At 36.5% G+C, this 25129-nt stretch overlaps 1 protein-coding gene across 6 annotated transcripts in view; it reads right to left on the bottom strand.

The window, feature by feature from the left end:
- ODAD2 (outer dynein arm docking complex subunit 2) overlaps positions 1–25129 on the bottom strand; it is a 181062-nt gene that overhangs the window by 139802 nt on the left and 16131 nt on the right. For 4 of the 6 annotated variants that reach the window (XM_073885474.1, XM_025885882.2, XM_073885473.1 and 1 more), the window contains 4 exons: positions 24776–24892; positions 12391–12593; positions 10986–11084; positions 4224–4371 (listed from right to left, as the gene is read on the bottom strand). In XM_073885474.1, the coding sequence (XP_073741575.1) occupies positions 4224–4371; positions 10986–11084; positions 12391–12593; positions 24776–24892 (567 nt within the window). The remainder of the gene's footprint in view (positions 1–4223; positions 4372–10985; positions 11085–12390; positions 12594–24775; positions 24893–25129) is intronic. The other 2 variants (XM_073885475.1, XM_073885477.1) reach the window with 2 other exon arrangements.

Raw genomic sequence — 25129 nt, 5'->3', positions numbered from 1 at the left:
ACCTATTTGTACTAATTTATAATACTACAATACCTGTGACTAATACACATTTCCAAACAAAATAAAATTCTGCAACGCTATTTCATAGAGAGGTTCTCCACATAATTGGCTAATGAGTAAAACTTCTGCATTTTTACAAAAACTCACAGAATTAATGTGGGGTACACATCTTACCAAACTATCTTCTCCAATCGCTGGGATCAATCCAAAGCAAAACATTTCTAATGGTGGGATTTTAAAGCAGTCCTGGCCGGGGAGGGGGGGGGCGGTGGTGAGGGGGGGAATAATATCCTAGAAAGCTAGCAAATACAGCAATAAAACAGCGTATCTACAAAGAGAAAGGAAACAGGAAAAGGAGAGAAGAGAGTAAGAGAAGGTGGGGAAGGCGTCAACGGCCGAAGGCAGGGCTCAGCAGAGGGAGGAAAACAGTTCTCCAGGAGCCGAGCACGAAGAACAGCACAGCACAGCCCCTTGGGAACCAATTCTCTCCCTGTCACACCTTCTGAGCAGAGGGTGGAGAGGCAGGCTTGTGCTCACTGGTTAGACGCCCTGCAAGACACGGCAATGAGTTTAATATGGTTCTTCCACTCATGTAGCTGACAAGACAGAGAAGCTGAACCGTAAAGACAGCAGAAGGCCGAATGTAAGTGTTTCTCACTAAGGAAGTGGAAAAGATGGTTTATGGCTTCATTTAGAATTAGGACACAGAGTCACAAGTTATTTGGGGGGAACAGAAGTTGGAAGGTTGGTGAGCAAAAATGCAAAGTCTTCATTAGTTTAAAAATTAAATTGTGTTCTAAAAATCCAGATTAAAAGAATATATACATATATAAAACTTGTAAGTTGAAATGAATGTATGCCAAAGCCAAATAATTAAATACAAACTCCCTTTACTTACGTGCCAAGATCTGAGCTCATAGCTCTGGATAAATAACAAGCTATAGTTCGTTGACCTGTTTGGGTATTAATGAGCTCATCAAATTTTTTTCAACAATCACAGGCATTGCTGTACTTGGAAAATGGTAAGTAGAAAGTCAGGTCAACATTAACATTTCTCTGCTAGTGTAAGCCTATATTTAAGGCATAAGTTTGCAAATTAAAATGTCAGGTGTATTTATTTTGAGATTACCTAGAGACATTCAATTTTGCATTTCATAGACTTTTAATACCCTTTTGTGTTCCCGTATAAAACATTTATCTGTGTCAAAAAGCTTGAAATCATTTGTAGATATACTTTTTCTTTTATTGGCTATGTTAAGAATATCTACCTATGGGAACTATAATAATTCCAAGCAATTTACTGTCTGGCCAAAAGTATCACATTTGCACATGATTTATTGATGAATAACTTGTGCAAGCTTAAGTAGCACTTCATCAGTAAATGTTTTCCTTAGCTGTTCTGAGACAGAAATAGTGCATCCCTTTTTGGCCTCATTATATGGACTTATCCTAAATAGTTGAAAAACTCAAGATAGTTATTCAATAGTTAGGCTATTATGAGAAACTCTCATTGCCATGTTCACTGGGAGGATATTATTAAGGATGTCATTCACTACCACACTCACTGTCTGCTTCATAAGTCCTCAGGGAGAAAATTCTTTCTGCTCGCAGTCCCAGGATTAGTTACACACATTCGCAACTGGGCTATTTTTACCTGATGATGGTAAGAGCCTTTCCCTCACTGTATTAACTCACTGCATTTCTCTCTTATTGGTTGCTAGAAAATTTAAAGCAAAAACTGAGGGCCAGCTGTGCAAGTCAAGAAGACTCCACGCCCTATGTTGTCTATAGTAATAGACAGCAATTATTATTGTAACATGTAATATATGTAGTAGAAGTAATAGAAGTCATTCTTATTGCTAACAAGTGCTGAGTACTTTCTGCAAAGCACTTTACATGTGTTGGATTTTATTTGAAATTTGGAAATTTGGAAATTATTTGAAATTCATAATAATCCTTAAAACACGAGAACTTTTGTTTTTGCCACCTTGACCGATGAGAAAACTGAAGCTCTGATTGGTCAGCCAACTACCTCAAGGCTACTGAGCCCATAAGTGGCCAGACCAGGGACTCAACCAGAGTCTTTCCGACATGGAAGATCATCCTTCTAACTGCTCTGTTAGTCTGCCTCATGCTTCTTCCCCGCTGACTCTTTATTTCTTTGACTAATGAAATAAAGAGACAGCAATTCTCTGGATAAACCCCAGGGCTCTTACAGTCTTCTTCCAAAAGGTTATCTCTGAGCTGTGGCGCCCGTCTGGCTCAAGCTGTTGAAGTGCGGGGTGGCAAAGTTCTCTGATGCCATTTTCCCCCCAGAATGACATGTGCTTTATGAGAAGGGGAGGGATCATGGGAAGAGCCACAGTTCAGTAAAGGAGCAGGGGTACCAACGGGAAGGTCTCCTGAGTCTGGACACTGATGCTATGCGTGCTGGGCTGGGTCACTGTGTCGACTGCGTGGTTTGTATGCAAAGACCCTGCCAAGGAGGTGTGCCTGACGGCGGGGCCCGAACTCCAGCTTGTGCCGCAGCAAGAGTTTCCAAATTCCTGACAGATATGAATAGTCAAGATCCCCGAATAAGAAATCAAAATTCCCCCGGATTCGCAGGAATTCTTGAAATGAGTTATTCCATGTTTTTTCCCAAATTTTATTTGTATGTTTTGGGTAATAATGATGACCATTATAGTGAACATTTTCCATAATAATAAACAGTAAATCATTTTTTTTGTGATAGAGATGCTAAAAATTTCAGAGGTTTTCTATTAAAAAAAAACAGCCTCATACCAATTGCAGTAACATGTAAAATGATCTCCACCTGATACTTGATAGCACTAAAAGAAGGCAACATTACCACAAAACAAATGCCAAGTCGAAGCCATTTTAAAATTGAAAGATGATATAAAAATATTTATTATTTATAAGATATTATTCTTTTTTTTTTTTTTTTAAAGATTTTTTTTTTAATTTATTTGAGAGAGAGAATGAGAGAGAGAGAGAGAGAGAGCATGAGAGGGGGGAGGGTCAGAGGGAGAAGCAGACTCCCTGCTGAGCAGGGAGCCCGATGCGGGAATCGATCCTGGGACTCCAGGATCATGACCTGAGCCGAAGGCAGTCGCTTAACTAACTGAGCCACCCAGGCGCCCCAAGATATTATTCTTATAAGATGAAATTTTAAAACAAAGCATTAACCATCCCAATGGTCTTGATTTTTGTCTCACGACAAATATTCCAAACACACACAAAAAATTTCTTTTGTTTTGTACTGACATGGGTCAAATTGTTAAGAGGCTTTCAAAAGCATAGCCAAGGTGGGATTTGCTTCATCGAAGCTCCTATCCTTTTTTAACAATGAAAATATTTTATTTGCTTGCCCAGATTCTGGTTTGGCCATTGAAATCTGTGTCGCAATGGAGAATTAGAATACTTTTTCCCAATTTCCCAATTTCTTAATTTTTCTTGGGATTCAGAATTCAGGAAAACATAGAATTTTTTTCTGAGAGATACAGGGAATTGCAGCTGGGGCCATGCTCAGAAAGGGGGCATATTTTTCTTGCAAAAGGAACTTTTTTACAAGTACTTCTCAACTACAGCTTTAGACCTGGCCTACCTATACATTATCAATATCAGTTATCCATTAATACTAATCTGGCTTTTGGCAAATCATTTCCCTCGCCCTGCCCCCATTCAAGTCTTAAATACGTTATATAGGCCATTATTATGTAGCATGTTTTCACACATGTTACTGTTGAGAGTAATGAAATGGGACTGATACATATTTTAAGCACCTACAATTGGAAAAACATATTTGAAACACTATGCCACATCTTTCAAATATGTTTTTCCAACCCTAAAGTAATCCTATAGGACAGGTATTAACTTTATTCCATAGGTTAAGAAAAATAAGGCCCAAAACCATAACCAACAGCCATACTAAGTAAGTGAGTGACACAGCCTAGAATTTGTAAAATGGTGGCAAGTCATAATATCTGCTGGCTACTGTGGCCCAGGGAACAGGGCTGGTACCAGGCAGCCTTGCTGGTCCATGAGGAGTAACCTTGCTCTCCTCAGGGTAATAAGACCTTCCCCCATGCACACTTAAATAACAGGGGTTTTTACTACCCTTATTTGAAAGAAACATATCATAAACCTGGAAGCCTAACATACATTTTTGGGAGAGGAATTAAAATAATCACTGTAAACACAATACAAAAGGTCTGTCTTACCTTTAAGTATTTCACCAGCTTCTGAATTTGCCAATATTCCGATGGCAAACCCGCATTTGCCTCCTGATGATGATCGGGTGGTTCTTCATCTTCCTCACTCTCTGAGGAGCTCTCACTAATAATTTCCTCAATCTTCTCAGCACTCTTACTAAGAAAAATAACAACCACCACATATACTAAATATATTAATGCTACAATATGGATGCGGTTATAATCATTAATATTTCAGCAATATGAACATAAGCAAGGAATAAGATACCAACACCTTCTGAGTTCTAGAAGATCTTTGTTAAGACCTAAGTGAGGAGATGAATAAACCCCTGTCTCTATACCAGGTACAGTTCATTATTATTGCTTTGCATGCAATAATAATAAGGAAAATAGTAAGAAATGAACAAGGGCATTAAGTATATGTCCTGTGGGTGTGCTATATAAAAAGGCCACCATCAGTCATAGTGGTTAAATAACCTTGGGTTATTTATATTTATATTTACTTTATTTATTGAATTGTGTTTATATTTATTTATTTATTGAATTGAAATGGAATACAATTAAAAATTCAGTTTTTCAGTCATACTAGCCACATTTCAAGCACTCAATACTCACATGTGGCTGGTAGCTACTATACCAGATGGATCAAATCAAAACCATTTCTGTTCTCAGGGAAAGTTCAATTGGGCAGTGCTGCAAATGCCCACAGGAAGTGTGTCTCTTTCATGAAAGGGAGTACACTTTGTTCCTTACTGTTCTAGAAGCTTCCAACTCAACATTAAGTTCATGGACACCAGCAAGTTCACTCAAGCTTTCATGACCATATCTAATTCATTCTCACTTTCTCCTTCTCTCTATCCACTCTTCCCTCCAACCCCCCCGTGTGCTCTCTTCTATAAGTGTCTTTCCTCATTCTCTTTTGAAGCATAATAGGAGAAAGCCTAGTGCTACTAATTGCACAGTAGTAGTAACTTTCAAGTTTTATTAATTTTTATAAAATTGTATGTATTTATTTGAGAGAGAGTGAGAGAGAATGCACACACAAGCAGGGGGAGGGGCAGAGGGAGAAGCAGACTCCCCACCAAATAGGGAGCCCGATGACGCGGGGCTCAATCCCAGGACCCAACTGAGCCACCCAGGTGCCCCTGAGTGTTATTAATTTTTAAGATTCTCTGATTTTTTTTATTTCTCAAATGTGTTCTGGCACAGAGAGTCCTGCAGGATGGCGCTGTTGTGCTGACTGGGCTGCAGTGGAGTGAAACTGAAATCCTGAACTGAAGTGCCTGTTCCAAGTCAGCAAGCTACGTGATGAGTTTCAGTGTAATGTATTCCCCTGTCCAACAAATGGCAGGAAACCTGGGTTGGGTACAGAGCAAAATCTGGTAGATAAGGCTTACTTAAGAATCGATGTAAACTTAACTCAAAGGTCCCAGATTGAAACATATACTAAATTAACCTCTATTCTCTGGAGAATCTGTAAATGTACTTTCCCTTAGCCTAACAAGCTCCTGGAGTTAAGAGCAGGGTGCAATGGGTTTGCCCAATCACTCCCGAATCACGTTAAAAAAAATCAGTACCCCTAAGGAAAGCTGTTCTCTTTCTCCACTGAGGAATCCGTTGACATATAACTTTAAATGGCTTTCTCTGTCTTACGAGGTTCCCTTCCTGTCCTGCCCCACAGCAACCATACATTCAGGAGGTAAAAAGAAGCAAACCTAAATGTTTCTTTGAGCTATGAACTCCACCTTAAGAAACACTTCTCTACCACATCATTATATCCACTTAAGCAAGAAGAGACATAGAGAAGTTCTAATTTTTGTCAGAGTAATGGCTGTTGCTTGGATACACTACTCCTTTACCCTTATCTATCACTCTAGAGTTCTCTGACTCACTAAAATTTGACTTAAAATTGAAACACTTTAGGCCAAACATTTATTTCAGGAAAGAGGAAGTAGATATAGTTTTCTTTAATCTTCCAACTAAGTACATAAAAATCCCGGATATTATATATAAAACAAACATGAGAGGGCTCTAACAGGTAGAAAGGAGAAGAAAGACTATAGAGGAATCTGCGGACTTGAGGAGCAACACAATGGTGAGTTACTTGGATTTTCATTTTGTCTCATGTATCCCAGATTAGGTACTAGAGAAGACAGTGATGTGGAAACACCAGTGAGCACATAAAACAAGCACGTAAGAAAAGTCTGCTCTTTCTTCTCAGAGGGCCAGAAAAGGAACAACTTAATAAGACAGAAAACTTTTAGGCAACAAATGATCTATTCTAGTCAACACCACGGAAAACCTGTGGCCAACCTCCACTTCTGCTAGCAATGGCCAAGCAGAGAGCTTGGTGTTCTAATTTTATCAGACTACAGCAAAGCTCCCTAATCCCCATGCTGGTGGTGTCAGAGGCGGCCTAATGGAGAGTCAGGACTTTCACCAACCCCAGCCCCCACTGACAAATTAACAAAGGGTCCCTCCCTCTCACAGACAGGCTGGTATCCACAGAGACCTAGTCAGAGCTTGAATTTCCATTACCACTCAGAAATAATGAGGAGCCCCTCACCCACCTCCCCAGGCATCAATGAAAGCCTACTTGAAAACTTGTAATTCCTTCTCTAACCTGAGGAGGCAGCCCATGTGGTATCAGAGGAGGCCTGCTAAAACATAAGATTTAAATAAGATCCAGAATTAAGAGAATCATAGAATCTCAAAAATTGTTAAAAATTACCCCATTTTCTTACCATGCTCCAAAATGGAACAGATTAAAAAAGACTTTCATGGACGAGGGGGTTTGAGAGAATGGAAGGAGAAAAAGAAAACAAAAAAATGAAAAACAGAAAGAACAAACAGAAAAAAATATATATAGTGACAAACTTAAGTCCTAACATAATAATGACATTAAAGGTAAATGATCTAAATACACCAATTAATAGACAGAGTTTAATTTAATGGACCAAAAAGAAAAAGAAAAGGGAACTAACCAAATGCTATCTACAAGGAACTCATTTCAAATATAATAATATAATATTATTAGTTTGAAAGAAAAGGAGAAAAAAAAAACCCACCATGCAAACAATCAAAAGAAAGTAGAAGTGGCTATATAATATCAGATTAAGTGGACATCAATAAAAAGAAAATGACAAGGGACATAGAGGAACATTACATAATGATGGAGACATATCAATCCCAAATATGTATACACCAAACAACGGAGCTGAAAATGCATGAAGCAAAAATAGAACTAAAAGGAGAAACAGAAAAATTGCAATTACAGTTGGATACTTCAATACTTCTCTCTCAATTTATGGAACAATTGGACTGAAAATAAGCTAGGCTATAGAAGAAATCAACAACACCAAACAACATGACTTAATCCACATTTATAGAACACTCCAACAGCAGCAGGCTATACACTCCTGTAAGCACCCAGAGAATCTATACCAAGATAGTTTGGCCACAGAAAATCTCAACAAATTTAAAAGAATTGAAATTATATAGGGTATGCTTACTGCCCATAAGGGAATCAAACTAAAAAAATCAGTAACAGAAACAGAACAGGAAAATCTCCAAGTGCCTGGGAACAAAAAAATGCACTTGGGTCAAAGAAGAGATCCTCAAGGGAAATTAAAAAAAAAACAAAAACAAAAACACAATCGGGATGCCTGGGTGGCTCAGTCGTTGGGCATCTGCCTCTGGCTCAGGTCATGATCCCAGGGTCCTGGGTTTGAGCCCCACATCGGGCCCCCTGCTCCAAGGGAAGCCTGCTTCTCCCTCTCCCACTCCCCCTGCTTGTGTTCCCTCTCTCGCTCTCTGTCAAATAAATAAATCTTTAAAAAAACCACATTGAACTGAAGATGAAAATACAACATATCAAAACCTTTTGTACACACATAACAGCTAACCCAGTGCAGAAAGGGAACTATATAGCACTAAATGCTTACATTAGAAAAGAGAAGTCTCAATTCAATAATCTAAACTTACATCTAAAGAAACTAGAAAAAGGAGAATAAAATAAACCCAACACAAGAAAGGAACTGCTAAAGAGCAGAAATCAATAAAAGTAAAAGCAAAAAACAATTTGAAAAATCAGTAACAAAAAGCTGCTTCTAGAAAAGATCAATAAAATTGACAAAACTCTAGCACACAAAGAAAAGACACAAATTATCGGTACCAAGAATGAAACATGGAATATCACTACAGATCCTGCAGACAAAAGAAGGATAATAAGAGAAAACTATGAACAACTGTACATATGTAAATTTGACAATCTAGATAAAATGGACAATTCCTTTAAAGTACAAACTATCACAACTTGCCCAATGTGAAACACATAATTTGAATAGCACTACAACTATTAAGGGAATTTAATTCACAATTTAAAAACTCAAAACAGAAATCTTCAGGCCCAGATGGTTTCACTATAGAATTCTACCAAACACAGAAGAACACCAAATTTTATATGATCTCTTCTAGAAAATAGGAGGGAACTCATTTTACAAAGCCTCATATCAAACCAAAGACAGTGCAAACGAAAACACAAACTAATACAATATCTCTCAAGATTGTAGATGCAAAAATTATTAACATAATATTAAGCATATGTAATTCAGCTACATATAAAAAGGATGACACCACTATGACCAAGTAGGGTTATGGCAGAGATGCAAGGCTGACTTGGTATTCAAAAATCAATCAACCACACTAACAGCCTATAAAAGAAAAATGATATCATACAATTGATGTAGAAAAAGCCTTTGACAAAATTCAACACCCAAATGTGAATAAAAATGCTCAGAAAACCAAGAACAGAAGGGACCTTTATCAACCTGATGAAGAATATTTGTACCAAAACCTACACCATCATCATACTTAACGGTGGAAGACTAAATATTTTCCTTGGGAAAAGAGACTCACTATGAACACATGCAACAACTCAGATGGATCTCAAGGGTATTCTGGTGATGAAAACAAAGCCAATATCAAAAATGTATAATTCCATTTAGATGACAGTCTCAAAATGATGAAATTATAGAAATGGATAACAGGTTCATGGTTGCCAGGAGTTAGGATGGTGGGCAAGAGGCGTGGGTGTAACTGTAAAGAGGTGGCAGGAGGGACTTCCCAGTGGTGATGGAACCCTTCTGCATCCTGACTGACATGGTCAGCACACACATCTACACGGAATAGAGGGACACGGGCCCAGGCACGCACATTATACCAATACCAGTCTCTTGGTTTTGGTGCTGTGGGATAGTCAGGCCAGATATGACCACTGGGGGAAGCTACGTGAAGGGTATGAGACTCCTCTGCATTATCTCTGCAGCATTCTGTGAATCTGTAATTATTTCAAAATAAAAAGTTTCAAAAATTGTCAAATTGAATAGTTTATTATGTTGAACCCCCCAAAATGGATAAATGTAGTAGGGTGTCTTAAAGTTTGTTCTGAGGACGCAACCTTTATAATGTGAAATTTCTGCATTTCTTCCCACCACCACCCCAAACTCACTAACAAAAGTGGCTGACCCTCCTTCAAATATACCACTATTGTTGTCAACTGGAAAACTGGGTAAGAAGTTTATTAGCCTTCTATGAATGGCTGTTTTATTTTTTTATTATGTTCAGTTTTATTATGTTCAGCATATAGTATATCATTAGTTTTTGATGTAGTGTTCAATGATTCATTCATTGCATATAACACCCAGTGCTCATCACACCTGCTCTCCTTAATACTCATCACCTGGTTACCCCATCCCCCACCCCTCTCCCTTCTATAACCCTCAGTTTGGTTCCCAGAGTCCAGAGTCTCTCCTGGTTTGTCTCCCTCTCTGATTTCTTCCCATTCAGTTTTCCCTTCCTTCCCCTGTGGTCCTCCGCTCTATTCTTTATGTTCTCTGTATGAGTGAAACCATATGATAATTGTCTTTCTCTGCTTGACTTATTTCACTCAGCATAATCCCTTCCAGTCCCATCCATGTTGATGTAAAAGTTGGGTATTCATCCTTTCTGATGGCTGAGTAGTATTCCATTGTATATATGGACCACATCTTCTTTATCCATTCATCTGTTGAAGGGCATCTCGGCTCCTTCCACAGTTTGGCTATTGTGGACATTGCTGCTATGAACACTGGGGTGCATATGGCCCTTCTTTTTACTACGTCTGTATCTTTGGGTAAATACCTAGTAGTGCAATTGCTGGGTCAGAGGGTAGCTCTATTTTTAACATCTTGAGGAACCTCCATACTGTTTTCCAGAGTGGCTTTACCAACTTGCATTCCCACCAACAGTGTAGGAGGGTTCCCCTTTCTCCACATCCTCACCAACATTTGTTGTTTCCTGTCTTGTTAATTTTTGCCATTAATGACTGTTTTAGTGAGAAATAATATATAGCACTTTAGAATTGGCAGTGCCACCAGTGATGAGTAAAACGAGGCCCAGGAAGGTGACTTACCCTTGCTGTGATAGGACTGTTCAAAAGTAAGAGATCAGCGAAGACCCCAGTTTTCCTATCACTCAACTCACTGCAATTTGCATTAAATTCATGAGTTTACAGAGAGGTAACTAATTCCCGTAGATCCCTGTATTTCAGAGAACTCGTCACTAAAAGGATATCTTGTAAGTACATTTAAAGAAATTCAACATTATCATTTTTATAACTAGTAGCTGTCAATAGAGGTCTCTGAGGACCCTGATCTAATGGTAAGAACAACAGTCATTTGCACGCGAACTAGGGCAGGCTTTAAAGAAGGGCTCACGTTGCCAGACACATACCGCACTAACTGTGATCTTCTGGGTGAAACAGGTGGTCCTGACCTTTCAAGTCTTCCTCCGTGTTTTTCCTCTTGGGTGTCTCTCAGTAAGCTTTTGTGCCTAAAAATATATTAACTTTTTAAAATTAATTTATGTGGAGTAATAGGAAATTAAACATAGAAATGTCTGCAAAGATCCCATCATTTTCATGCACCCCAGTGACGTGCTTTCCTAATACAGAAAATGACTACACGAGTTCCAGCGTCATCTGACACCTGCAGGGCCCTGCACTCTGTGCCTTCTACTCTCGGTGCTTACCGCTCTGGGTGAGAGCTGCCTGTTTTCTTCTCTTCCCCACCCAACACTGCAGCAGGGCCTGGATTTGGTTCTGCAGCTATTCCCAGGTTTAGCATGGGCCGTGGCACATTGTGGGTTTCCCTTACATAGTTGTTAGGTAAGTTCATAATTGAAAAGTGTAAGCATCTGGGCAAAGGGGTATTTAAAAATTCACCTCCCAGGTAACAGAGCAGCCCATATATTTGTCATTTTCCCACTCTTTCAAATAGAGTCACAAAGATCAAACACCTCAAAATTGATGAGAATTAGAGGAGAAAGAGCGTCTCCCCTTTCCGCAGGACTCCTCCAAGTCTGCCCTCTGGGTTTGCTTGCAGAATGGGATCACCCTGTGGCTCTCAGAATCCCTGCAAGTGAGGAGCCCCTGTGACCACTGCAAGCGGTTCTTACTTAACCCAGTTGGGTGACCGCATGGAACATTAACAATAGGCTGAAACTTGTAAGCCCCTTTGCTAGTTTAAAAAGTGCTCTAGGCATTTCCGACTGCTGTGGCTTCTACGTCACACTGGGCCTTACTCGGTGCTTTGGCTCCTACTTATAGAGGGCCCTAAATGGACCAAGTTTTGTATATGTCAGACATTCATCAAACCAGTGTCCACTTCACTTAGGCCTCTTAGTTTTTGGAGGCTCTAGCCTTTCTCTGGTTTTTACTTAAAGTTCTGTGAATAGACGAGACACTATCTCTCTCAAGATTTCCCTGATTAACAGCACATAATTTTAATCATTCTAAATTCTCCTAGCACTTACTTAATCAGGTCCCTACACTATGTTTACATTGCCCTTGAGATTTCTCCATGTCTTTTATCATCTTTTCCATGTGATTTATTTGCCCTGACTTAGAGTGAACTGTGTTCTTCCCTTCCCCTCTGGTGCCCACATGTAAACCCTATTCATGCCAAATCCTTCCACCTGGAATATGAGGAGGAGCAAGGAGGGATCGACCTGTATTTTGGAAGGAGATGTCAATAGCTACTCTGTACTTTTCTACTGTGACATAAACCTGTGTTAAAAGTGAGGTACACATGGTTATTGAGGATGTATCAGAAAACCTGTCATGCAAATTTCTACTTACTCCTTGAAATCAAAAGTGGCCTTCCAGTTTAAACTTGGCTGTAATCTTTTGGTCATTTGACTCTTCCCAAAATTAATATAGTTCTTTTCCAGCACACTCTTGCCTGAAGCAGGAAGAGCTTTCTGAAGGGCGGCTGCTTCTTCCTTCTTAGGTGCCTCCTTAAGTGCTTCCTTTTTTTTCCATTCTCCACTGAACCTAACCTCCTTTATGTACAAAAAACAAGAATAATTTTTACAATGATATCACTTCTGAATTAGCTGGTGCTATCTGAAAATTAACACTGGTGATGACTTCAGAAAAGGAAGTCACTGGCATATCTGACTTGTGTTGCTTAGTGACACACGCTGGAGAAAGGCCACCTCAGGATTCAGGTGTCTGTTGGAGCTAGTCTGACAGAAATGTGATGCTCCACAGCTCACCGTCCTCCCCTGCTACAGCACACACAGATACAACAGCAGGGCTGGAATTATTCGCTCCTCACCACCACCAGAAAAATCTAGACTCAAATGCTGTATTGACTGGGACACATCATGTACAAATTGCTGAAACCAAGGATAAAGAGAATATCTTGCAGGTAGCCAGAGATAGAAGACACATGACAGACAGAGGGAGAAACATAACAATTAAAAGAGACTTAACAGAAACAATGCAAGCCAAAAGAAAAGAGAATGACATCCTTGAAGTACTAAAATAAAAGACCTGTCAACCCAAAATTCTAAACAGAGACAAAAAAAAACTTTCAAAAATAAAGGCAAAATAAGACTTTCACAGATGAACAAAAGCAGAGAATTCACTGCCAGAAGGCCTGTGCTAGAGAAATGTCCATGAAGTTCTTAATTCAGAAGGAGTATCATACCAGAAAGAGTATCATACCACATCTACACAAAGAAATGAAAATCTGTAGAAATGGTAAAAATATAAAAAACACTTTGTATTATTTTTGATCATTCTAAAATATAATTGACTCTCTAATGCAAAAATAGTGAGGGCACGTGTCGTGATGAGCACTGGGTGTTATATGCAATTAATGAATCGTTGAACACTACATCAAAAACTAAGGATGTACTATATGGTGGCTAGTTGAACATAATAATAAAAAAATAGTATCAATGTGTTGAGGGGTTAATACCATGCAAAAGTAAAATGCATGACAACACTGCCAAGGGAAGGGAAAGGCACTGAAGGTGTACCGTGGTAAGGTTCTTAAACTATTTGTGAAATGGTAAGATAGTATTTAAAGGTGGACAGGATAAACTAGAGGTATACATTATACACCCTAGGGCAACAACCATGAAACTTTTAAGAAGTGTAACTGACAAACAACATAAATAAAATAGAACCATTTCTAAAAGCTCAGTTAATACAAAAAGGGCAGAAAAAGAAGAAAAAAGAAGAACAAATAAGGAACACGTAGCAAGATAGTAAATTTAAATTCAACTCTATCACTAGTTACATTAAATAAAAATGAGTTTAAAACTTCAGTTAAAGGAAATCATTAGATTGGATGAAGAAGGAAAACCAACTACTTGTGGCATTAAAAAACCTACTTTCCATGCAACCAAAAATCAAAAAATGCAGGAACGGCTACATTAAAAGTCAAACAAAATGGACTTCAAAGCAAATATTATCAGGCCTAAAGAGGGAGATACATAATGACAAAGAGTCAACACAACTCTAATTGTGTCTTCACCAAGTAACAGAACTTCAAAATACATAAAGCAAAAATGTAACTAAAAAGAAAAAGAAACCCACAATTATGAGACTTCAAAACTCCTTGCTCAATAATCACAAAAATTAATAATATTGAAGACCTGAGTAATACTATCAACCAAAATGACAAAACTGACAGTTATAGAACATACTACCCAACAGCAGCAGAACATACATTCTTCTCAAATGCACACAAAAAAAGAATCACCAAAATTGACCACATTCTGGGCATAAAACAAACATCCACAAAACTAAAAGGACTAAAATTATACAAAAAGTCTTCTCTTAATACAGTGGAATTAAACTAGAAATCAGTAAAAGAAAGTACCTGGAAAATCTTCAGATCTATTAATTTGCATGAAAACATCAAAATCTATGGGATATATTTATGTAGTGTTTATAAAGAAATTTACAGAATAAAACTTTATAGTAGAAAAAATAAAGGTCTCCAATCAATGCCTAATTAAGAGCTTCCAAATTAAGAGATTAAATAAGAAGAGCAAATTAAACCCAAAAAAATCAGAAGGAAAAAAATCATTAAGAGCAGAAATAAAATAAAAAGGAAAGCAGCCAAACAATAAAGACAATCAATGAAACAAATAGCTGTTCTTTTAATAAAATCAATCACTTCGGGCACCTGGGTGACTCAGTTGATAAGCATCTGCCTTCGGCTCAGGTCATGATCCTGGGGTCTGGGATGGAGCCCCACACTGGGCTCCCTGCTCAGCGAGGAGCCTGATTCTCCCTCTCCCATTCCCCATGCTTGTGTTCCCTCTCTGTCTCTCTGTCAAATAAATAAATAAAATCTTTTAAAAAAATAAAATCAATCACTTCTTTGCAGACTAATCAAGAATAAAGGGAGAGAAGACACAAATGACCCATATTAGAAATGAAAGAGGGGTCATCACAAAAGATCTTCCAGACATTAAAGGATAATAATGGAATGTTGTATGTGATGCCAATAAGTTAGATAAGTTGGATAAAATGTACGAATTCATTGAAACACACAAATTAGCAAAGCTCAACAAGAAAAAAATCTGAATAGTTATATATCTATTAAAGAAATCAAATTCTCAATATAAAAATATTCCAACAAAGAAAGCTCCAGGCACAGATGGCTTCACTGGCAAATTCTATCAAACATTTAAGAAAAATAATATCCAATCTACACAAAGAATTCCAGAAAGAAGAAAAGTAAATGAATATTTCCCAGTTCATTTTCTGAGGCCACATTGCCCAGATACCAAAACCAGACAGACAATAGAAGATAACTACTAACCCATATCCTTCATGATTATAGATGCAAATATCCTCAGTAAAATATTACCAAATTTCATCCAGCAATATCAAACAGGGTAAGACATAATGATCAAGTGGGATTTATCCCAGGGTTGAATGTTAGTTCAATACTCAAAAATCAATGTAAATGGTCATCAACAGACAAAAGAAGGATAATCATGTGATCATCTCAAGAGATGCAATAAAGTCACCACCTCCAAGTAGCAATGGGTTCATCTCTCATGGGTTAAGTGGAGGCCCCATGGGAAGAATGTAAGAAGGCACTCTCTCCCTCCCAGCCAGGGTAGTGTCAGATGAGGCTTCGTGGGAACTGAATTTCCACCCCTGTCCAATGGTAATGAAGCATCCCACACCACCAGGGTTGTAAATGGAAATTAAGAGAAGAACTCAGACTTTGCCGGACCTCCGGACTCCACCAGTGAAGTGCCTAAGAAGGCCTGTTAAAACAAAAGATTTAAATAAAATCCAGAATTTCACAACATAATGCCCCAAATGTCCAAGACTTGATAAAAGATCACTCATCCTACCAAGAACCAGGAAGATCACAGCTTGAATGAGAAAGGATAATGCACAGGATAGTGCTTATACCAACATAGGATAATGCTTATACTGAGATGAAAGAGATGTTGGAAAAATCTGATAAGAATTTAAAGCAGCCATCATAAAAATGCTCCAGTGAGCAATTATGAAGACTTGAAACAAAAAACTACAAAGTCTCAACAAGTAAATAGAAGATATGAGAAAGAACCAAAAAGGAATTTTGAAACTGAAATTTGTAAGCCAAAATAAAACTTACTGGGACAGGCCTAATAATATGATGGAGAGGATAAAGGGGAAGAATCCATGAACTTCCATGAAATTACCCAACATGAATAAAGAGGGGGAAATTCATTGGGGAAAAAAATGAACAGAGCCTCAAGATCTGTGAGACCATAACAAAAATTCCAAAATTCATGTCATCAGAGTAACAGAAAGAGAGGAGGGAGAGAGTCAGTCTAAAAATGTATTCTAAAAGATTTGAAATTTTCTCCAACTTGGAAAAAGACATAAATCTAAGATTCAAGAAGCTGAGGAAACCCTAACCAAAGAACTCAAAGAAATCCATGCCAAGAGACATGATGATAAAAGAAGAAAACCTGCAACAGCAGAAAAGAACAACAATGGAAAAGAATAGAAGTGTGGGTAAATACTTTCATTCTCTTTTCTAAGTTTGATGGTTTGAAGCAAAATATAATGTTGTCTCATACAGTTATCAATGTATAGAGAAGAAATAAAGACTATAAAAAATAAAGAGGGGGTAAAGGGACTTCAAAGGAGATATAGTTTCTTTTTTTATTACTAAAATTGTATTTATTTTTTCAGTCTCATCAATGTAATAGTATTATAGCTTTTGCAAGAAGTTTATGTTGAAAGAGAAATGACATAAATTCTCACATAGTATATTTGTAAAGGAAGATTATGTTGACAGTGTTTCTTTTTGTGACACATCAGGGGTTGCAAGGGATTGAGATATATGCAATTATTGTTTGAAGGAGAGACATGGTTTCTATGCTTCACTCAAACTGATATAATGCCAAACAGCAGATTATAATTAATTATGTATGCATAACATGGTACAATACCCACAGTAAACACAAACACAAAATCTATATCAAAGAGGTACACTCAAGACACGATGGATAAGTCAAAGTAGAATTCTAAAAAATGTTCAAGTTATCCATAAAATACAGGAAGAAAAGAAAACAAAAACAAAAACTAAAAGGAACAGGAACCAAAGTAAACTGGCAAGCGTAAGCCCTAACATAGCAATAATTAAATGTAAATGATCTAAACACATCAGTAGACACATCAATAGTTTCACAAATTTATTTTTAAAATGACTCAACTAAATGCTGTCTACCAGAAACTCACTTCAAATATAACAACATAGGTAGCTTGAAAGTAATAGGAGGGGAAAGATAAAACATGCAAATGGTAGTTAAAAGCAAGCCGGAGTGGCTATAAAAATATCTGATTAAGTAGACTTCAGATAAAGGAAAATTACCAAGGAGAGAGAGGGACATCACATAATGATAAAATGATCAATCTATCAAGAAGATATAGCAATTTTAAATGCATATACAGAGCTGCAAAATACAAAAACAGAACTAAAAGAAAAATCGGACAAATCCACAATTATAGTTGAAACACTTCAAAACCTCTCTCTCAACAACTGATAAAAAATCAGCAAGAATGTGGGAGACCTTAACATCAAAAACCACATGATTTAATCCACAAAGTAGAAATAAGTGAAGAAATAATAAATACCAAAATGAAGTAGAAAAAAAAACCACAGAAAAATCAATGAAACTAAAAGCTAAGTCTCTGAGGAAATTGAGAAAATCAAGAGATCTCTATCCAGATGGATTAAGAAAAAATAAAACACCAATGACCAATATCAGAAACGAAAGAGGTAACAACAGCTACATATTCTACAGACAGTAAAAGATGAAAAAGTAACTATGAACAAGTTTATGACAATAAATTTGACAACTTAGATGAAATGGACAATTTCCTTTAAAGACAATCTACCAGGGTGCCTGGCTGGCTCAGTTGGTAGAGCATATGGTTCTTGATCTTGGGGTTGTATGTTCGAGCCCCACACTGGGGGTAGAGATTACTTAAATTAAAAAATAAAATGGTTAACATAGCAAAGGTTATGTGTACTTTACCCCAATACAAAATTAAAAAAAGAAATGACAATCTACCAAAACTCCCTCAAGAAGAAACAGATAACCCGCATGGCCCTAACTGTCAAAGACACTGAAATCTCTTGTTTAAAACTTATCTACAAAGGAAACTCCAGGCCCTGATGGCTTCACTACCAAACATGTAAGAAAGAAACAATATCTAACCTGCACAAACTCTTCCAGAAATTGCAAAGGAGAAAAAATTTCCCAACTCATTCTAGAAGGCCAGTATCACTCTGATAACCAAAACCAAAGATATTAAAGAAAACTACACACCAATAACCTTATATGGATGTGAAACTTAAAATTTTAGCAAGTTAGATCCCATAGTATATAAAAAGGATACTATATCCTGAACAAATGAGGTTTGTCCCAGAAAGGTAAGGTTAGTTTATGTTTGAAAACTCATCAGTGTAATGTACTACATAAACAAACTAAAAAAGAAAAAAACACATGATTATCTCAATAGGTAATCATTTGATAAAATCCAATAGCCATTCCTTTTTTTGGGTTTTATTTAAATTCAAGTTAGTTAACATACAGTGTATTATTGATTTCGGGGTAGAAATTAGTGATTCATCAGTTGCACATAACATCTGTGCTCATCACATCAAGTGCCCTCCTTAATGCCCATCACCCAGTTACTTCATCCCCCACTCCCCTCCCCTCCAGCAATCCTCAGTTTGTTTCCTATTGTTAAGTCTCTTATGATTTGTCTCCCTCTCTGTTTTTATCCAATATCCATTCCTAATAAAAGTTCTCAACAATATCACAGAGAGGGGAACTTTTAACCTTATAAATCTCATCTGTGAAAAAGCTACAGCTAACATCATACTTAATAGTGAGACACTGAAAGTTTTCCCTTTACCACTGGGAACAAGAGACTACTTCTATATAATTCTGTACTGGAGGTTCCAGCTAGTGCATTAAGGAAAGAAAAAAAAGGGACTGAGTTTGGAAAGGAAGAGGCAAAATGATCTTTATACAAAGACAATATGATCATCTATATAGGAAACCCTCTGGGATCTACAAAGCAGACACTAGAATTAATAAGCGTTTCAGAATATGAAATCACTATATAAAAATCAAGTGTATTTTTACATAGTAGCAACAGATCATCACAAATTGAAATTTTAAAACTACCATTAACCATAGCCCTTGTTGAATAAAAATTCGAGTAAGTTTGAAGATTTAACTGGTTTTATGAATCGATTCATGAATCCAGCAGCATCCCATCTAGCAAGTAGTGAGACGCTCCACAGAGCTAAACAAAAGGTCTTTTTTTTTTATTTTATTATGTTATGTTAATCACCATACATTACATCAGAAGAAACGTTTTTAAAGACAGAGCATTAAAAAAAGGAATGTATTAGCAAGGAATGTATTGTTTAGGCAAGGTTGCCCTCCTACAAGCAGCAGAAGGGGTAAATCAGTAAATTTCCAGGTATTGACCAGGAAATTCCAGGGTTTATATTCCTGGGTGGTTGAAACTGCAGTTATTTAGGTATAATATAATAATAATATATATTATGTAGTATACAATAATATAATTCTTGGGTGTTGACTTGGCCTAAGTGATACCATTTTGGGTCTGTAGTTTTCTTTTTAACACCTCTAAAATATGAAATACTTACAGGTATGTTTCAGAAGAGATGTGCAAGACCTGTGCACTGAAAGTTACAAAATATTGCTGAGAAAATTAAAGACCTAAATAAATGGAAAGACATACTCTGTTCATGGATTGGAAACCTCAGTATTGTTAAGACATTAGCTCTTTCTAAATTAATCTATAGATTCATCAGAGTCTCAACCATAATTCTTTCAGGCTTTTCATGAAGAAATTGACAAGCTGACCCTAACATTCTAATGGACATGAAAAAGATGTAAAATAGCCAAACAAATTTGAAAAATAACAACACTGGAGGATTTACACTACTGACTTTAAGACTTATTATAAAGCTATAGTAATCAAGACAGTGTGGTACTGGTATAAATCACTGGAACAGAAATACACCCATACAAACAGACAACTGAGTTTTGAGAAAGGCATAAAGGTAATTCAATGGAGAAAGGATTTTTTTTTTGTTTTTTTTTTTCAACAAATGGTACTGGAACAACTAGATATTAATATGTAAAAGAAAAGAACTTTGATCCATACCTCATGTCATGTACAAAAAATAAACTAAAAAGGCCTAAATGTAAAACCTAACATTTGAAAACTTCTAGAAAAAAAATATTGGAGAAAATCTTTATGACATGGAGTTTGGCAAAGCTATAAAGAAAAAATTAACAAGTTGGACTTCATCAAAATTGAGCACATTTGCTTTTTGGAAGACACCGGTTGGAGAATGAAATGATAAGCCACAGACTGGGAGAAAACACTTACAAGTCATATATCTGACAGAATATGTAAGCCAAGAATATATACAAAGATCTTTCACAACTCAGTAAGAAATCAAACCACCTAATAAAAAACTGGGCAAAAGACTGGAATAGACACCTTATCACATACAATATATGAATGGCAAAATAAGCATATGAAAGACTGCATTCAAGAAATGCAAATTAAAACCCAGTGAAATACCAGTACATACATCTATTAGAATGTCTAAAATCAGAGGACTGACCATACCAATTATTGACAAATATGCAGAACTGGAATTCTCATACATTGCCGGTATCTTACATAAGATATTACAACCGCTCTGGAAAACAGTTTACGAATTGCTTAAAAAGTTAAACATACAACTACCATATTACCTTGCTCTTTTATTCCTAGATTTTACCCAAGCGAAATGAAAGCATATGATCTGTGTAAACATCCAAAAACAAAATGTTGAAAATGTGAGAGCTTACATTTTAAAGATATGTACAATGTTTTGAAGATAAAGTAAAAGAATATTTGCAAAAGGTGGGTGACCGCAAAGAAAATCAGGGGATCAATCTCAGAGGCCCAACATTCAACTGGTAAGTTTCCAAAAAGAGAGCAAAGAGAACAGAAAGGAAAGAATGATTAAAGATGTGATACAAAAAAAGGATTTTTCTAGTTCTGAAGGACATATGTCATCATTAATGAAAAACAAACAAAACCAGCACCAACCATATCATCATGAAAATTACAGAACATCACGAATAAGAGAAGATCCTAAAGGCTTTGTTAGATGAGAAAAGTCAAAACAGACAGGCCACATAGAAAAAAAAAGCCTTTAAAATTCTAAGTAAAAATTATTTTTGAACTATCATTATAGAAACAATAACTGAGAGAGAAAAATAAAGATATTTCACATACTAACCCTCAATTTTTTCCATTATGTGCCTCCTTTACTCAGGAAGCTCCACCAAAATTATGGGGTACACCAACAAAAGTAAAACTGAATGGAAGGGAACTTCCTCAACATAATAAAGGCCATATACGAAAAGCCCACAGATAACATCACATTTAGTGGCAAAAGCCTGAAAGATTTTCCCCTAATATCAGGAATAAGAAAAGGATCTAGCTTTCACTGCTTCTATTCAACACGGGCCTAAAAGGTCTAGCAATAGTGATTAGGCAAGAAAAAGAAATTTAAAAAACATCCAAATTGAAAAGGAAGAAGTAAAACTATCTCTGTTTGCAGATGACATGATCTTATATGTAGAAAGAACAAAAGACTGGGGTGCCTCGGTGGCAGTTAAGTGTCTGACCCTTGATCTCAAGATTATAAATTCAAGCCCCAGGTTGGGCTCTACATGGAGCCCACTTAAAAAAAAAAAAGAAAAATATATTTTTTTAAAGATCATATCTATTTGAGAGAGAGAGAGAGTAAAAGAGAGCACAAGTGGTGGGGGGAGAAGTAGACTCTCCGCTGAGCAGGGAGCCTGATGCGGGACTTGATCCCAGGACCCTGGGATCATGACCTAAGTTGAAGGCAGACACTTAACCGACTGAACCACCTAGGTGCCCCCCAAAAGAAAAATATTTTTAAAAAAAGACCTAAAGATTAAAAAAATTGAGTTAATAAATGAATTCCACAAAGTTGCAGGATTTGATTTTGAATTTCACATTCAAAAGAGCCAGATCTGATTTCAACACTCAAAAATCATTTCTATTTTCTACCCTAGCAGTGAAAAATTAGAAAGGAAATTAAGGAAACAATTCTATTTACAATAGCATCAAAAAGAATAAAATGCTTAGAAATAAATTTAACCAAGGAGGCAAAAGACTTGACACTGAAAAGTATAAAATACTGCTGAAAAAAATTAAAGGAGACAAAAACAAATGCAAAGACACTCCATGTTCATGGATTGGAAAAAATTAATATTAAACAATGCTATACAAAGCAAGCTATAAATTCAATAAATCCCTGTCAAAATCCCAACGCTGTTTTGTGCAGAAATGGTAAAACCAAACCTAAAATTCTTTCTTTTAGGAAGTTTCAGGAAGTAGGTCACTTTCAGGAAGTAAAGGGAGCCCAAATAGCTAAAACAGTCTTGAAAAACACAAAGTCTGAGGACTTATACTTCTCAATTTCAAAACTACTACAAAGATATAGTAGTCAAAATAGTATGGGACTTGTATAGAGATAGACAAGATAGAACAGACTTGAGAGTCCAAATATAAACCCCTACATCTATGGTAAATTGATTTTCAACAAGGATGCCAAGACTGTTCAATGGAGAAAGAACAATCTCTTCAACAAATGGTGCTAGAAAACTGGATATCCACATGCAAAAGAATGAAATTGTACCCTTACCGTACTCACACCATATACAACTCAAAATTAATCAAAGACCTAAATTTAAGGACTCTTTGTCCCTAAATTTAAGAGCAAAAACCATGAAATTCTTAGAAAAAACAGGGGCAAATCTTCATGACATGGGATTTGGCAATGGTTTCCTAAGTACAGTACCAGAAATTCAGACAACAAAAATGTTTTCATTGGACTTTATCAAAATTAAAAATGTTTGTGCCTCAAAGGACACTATCAAAATAAGTGAAAAGACAACCCACAGAATGGAAGAAAATATTTGCAAACATTCTATCTGATAAGGGATTAATATTCTACAATATATGAAGAATTCCTACAACTCATCAACAAAGACAGCCCATTTTTTTAAATGGGCAAAGGACTTGAATAGACATTTCTTTAAAAAAATATACAAATGCCGAATAAGCACATGAAAATATGCTCAACATCACTAATCATTAGGGAAATGCAAATCAAAACTACAATGGGATATCATACTTCATATTTACTAAGATGTCTATAATAAAACACACACACACACAGAAAATAACAAGTATCGGTGAGAATGTGGAGAAACTGGAATCCTTGTACAGGAATATAAAATGGTTCAGTCTAGGTAGAAGCAGTTTGGCAGTTCCTCTAAAAGTTAAAAACAGAATTGTCATATGACCCAGAAATTCCACTCCTAGGTATATACGCTCCAAAAACTGAAACACGAACTCAGATACATGGACACCAATATTTAGAGCATTTTTCACTATAATCAAAGAGTGGAAACAACACAAGTGTCCGTCAGTAGATGAAAGGATAAACAAAATGTAGTTATACACACAAATGGAATATTATTCTGACATGTGCTACAACATGGGTGGACCTTGAAAACATTATGCTAAGTGAAATAAGCAAAACACCAAAGGACAAATATTGTATGATTCCACTTCTTGAAATATCTAGAAGGCAAATTTATAGAGACAGAAAGTAGATTAGAGGTTCCTAGGAGCTGGAGGAGGAGGAAAGGGGAGTTACTGCTTAATGGGAACAGAATTTTAGTTTGAGATGATGAAAAAGATTTGGAAATAGTAGTAATGCTTGCACTTTATGAATGTAATGCCACTCAATGATACACGAAGTGGTCAAAATGGCAAATTTTGTTTTGTATAGGTATTTTATGGCAACAACAAAGGAAAATGGGAGTCCAAGAAATAGGTGATGCAACACCAGGAAAAAAACAGAAACAAAAACAAAAAAAAAAACCTCTCAGGACAATGACAAAGAGAAATTTCAGGATAAGAGTAGCTGCAGTAATAGTAAGAAAATAGAGTGCTCTGGAAGTGGCAGGGTCAGAAGGAAAATAATGGGCTGGAATTTGTGGCATTGACATCATCTTGAGAATCAGCCTGGAGCTTAAGTGTATCACATTAGTATTTCTTGCATATTGTTTCTTACCCATATCAGCTTCAATCAACATCTTATTTCATCACTATGTTAGCAGATTTCTTTGTCCAACACTATTTCAAAAACCATGAAAGACACAAAGGAAGCACAGTTCTCATGCATATTCAGTTGACATACTTACTGAGACAATCCAATTAGGTAGTAATCATGGGATGCCCAGAAAGGATAAAAGTTAATCAAAACATCTAGGCTTCTTTAATAGGGCTGACTCCTTTGTTCTTAGTGTTATTAATTCAAAAGGGACAATGAAAAGTTCTATTTAGAAAGCAATATGAAATATTTTACACCTATTACCTAAAGAGAATCAGAAACAAAGTACTCCACTTATATTTCTTATTTAATAATATACTGTAAAAAATACTCTAAAAATTAGAAGCAGAGGTCAAAAATAGGCAGAATTACTCTCAACAGGAAGTTTGGTCAAGTAACACTATGCTGTGAAATTTCAAGAGTCTATAAACTTACCTGTTTAGACATATTTTCTGAAAATTTTGCTGATCTTTCTTTTAAAAATGTGACAAGGTCTTTATAAATTTCACTTTTTCTCTCATAATTAATTTCCCCCTCATCATCTGTTTTGCCCTTTGAGAGAAAAAGTTTGGTGCTATTATTATTAATTGAACCTGATCAATACATCACAACCCAAGCCCACATACTACTTTCTTCTATCAACAATCCATGTGGTAGTCTTTATACATCAAAAATATAGGCAAAATCCTTCCCTCTTAAAGTTATCCATCCATCCATCCATCCATCCATCCATCCATCCATACATCCATCCCTCCATCCATCCATCCCTCCATCCATCCATCCATCCAT

The sequence above is a fragment of the Callorhinus ursinus genome, unplaced genomic scaffold, assembly GCF_003265705.2.
Source record: "Callorhinus ursinus isolate GAN/ISIS: 27379988/994484 unplaced genomic scaffold, GSC_fseal_2.0 scaffold62, whole genome shotgun sequence".
NCBI classification, from domain to species: domain Eukaryota; kingdom Metazoa; phylum Chordata; class Mammalia; order Carnivora; family Otariidae; genus Callorhinus; species Callorhinus ursinus.
The sequence above is the reverse complement of the archived record's forward strand: the minus strand, read 5'-3'. Positions and strand labels throughout refer to the sequence as shown.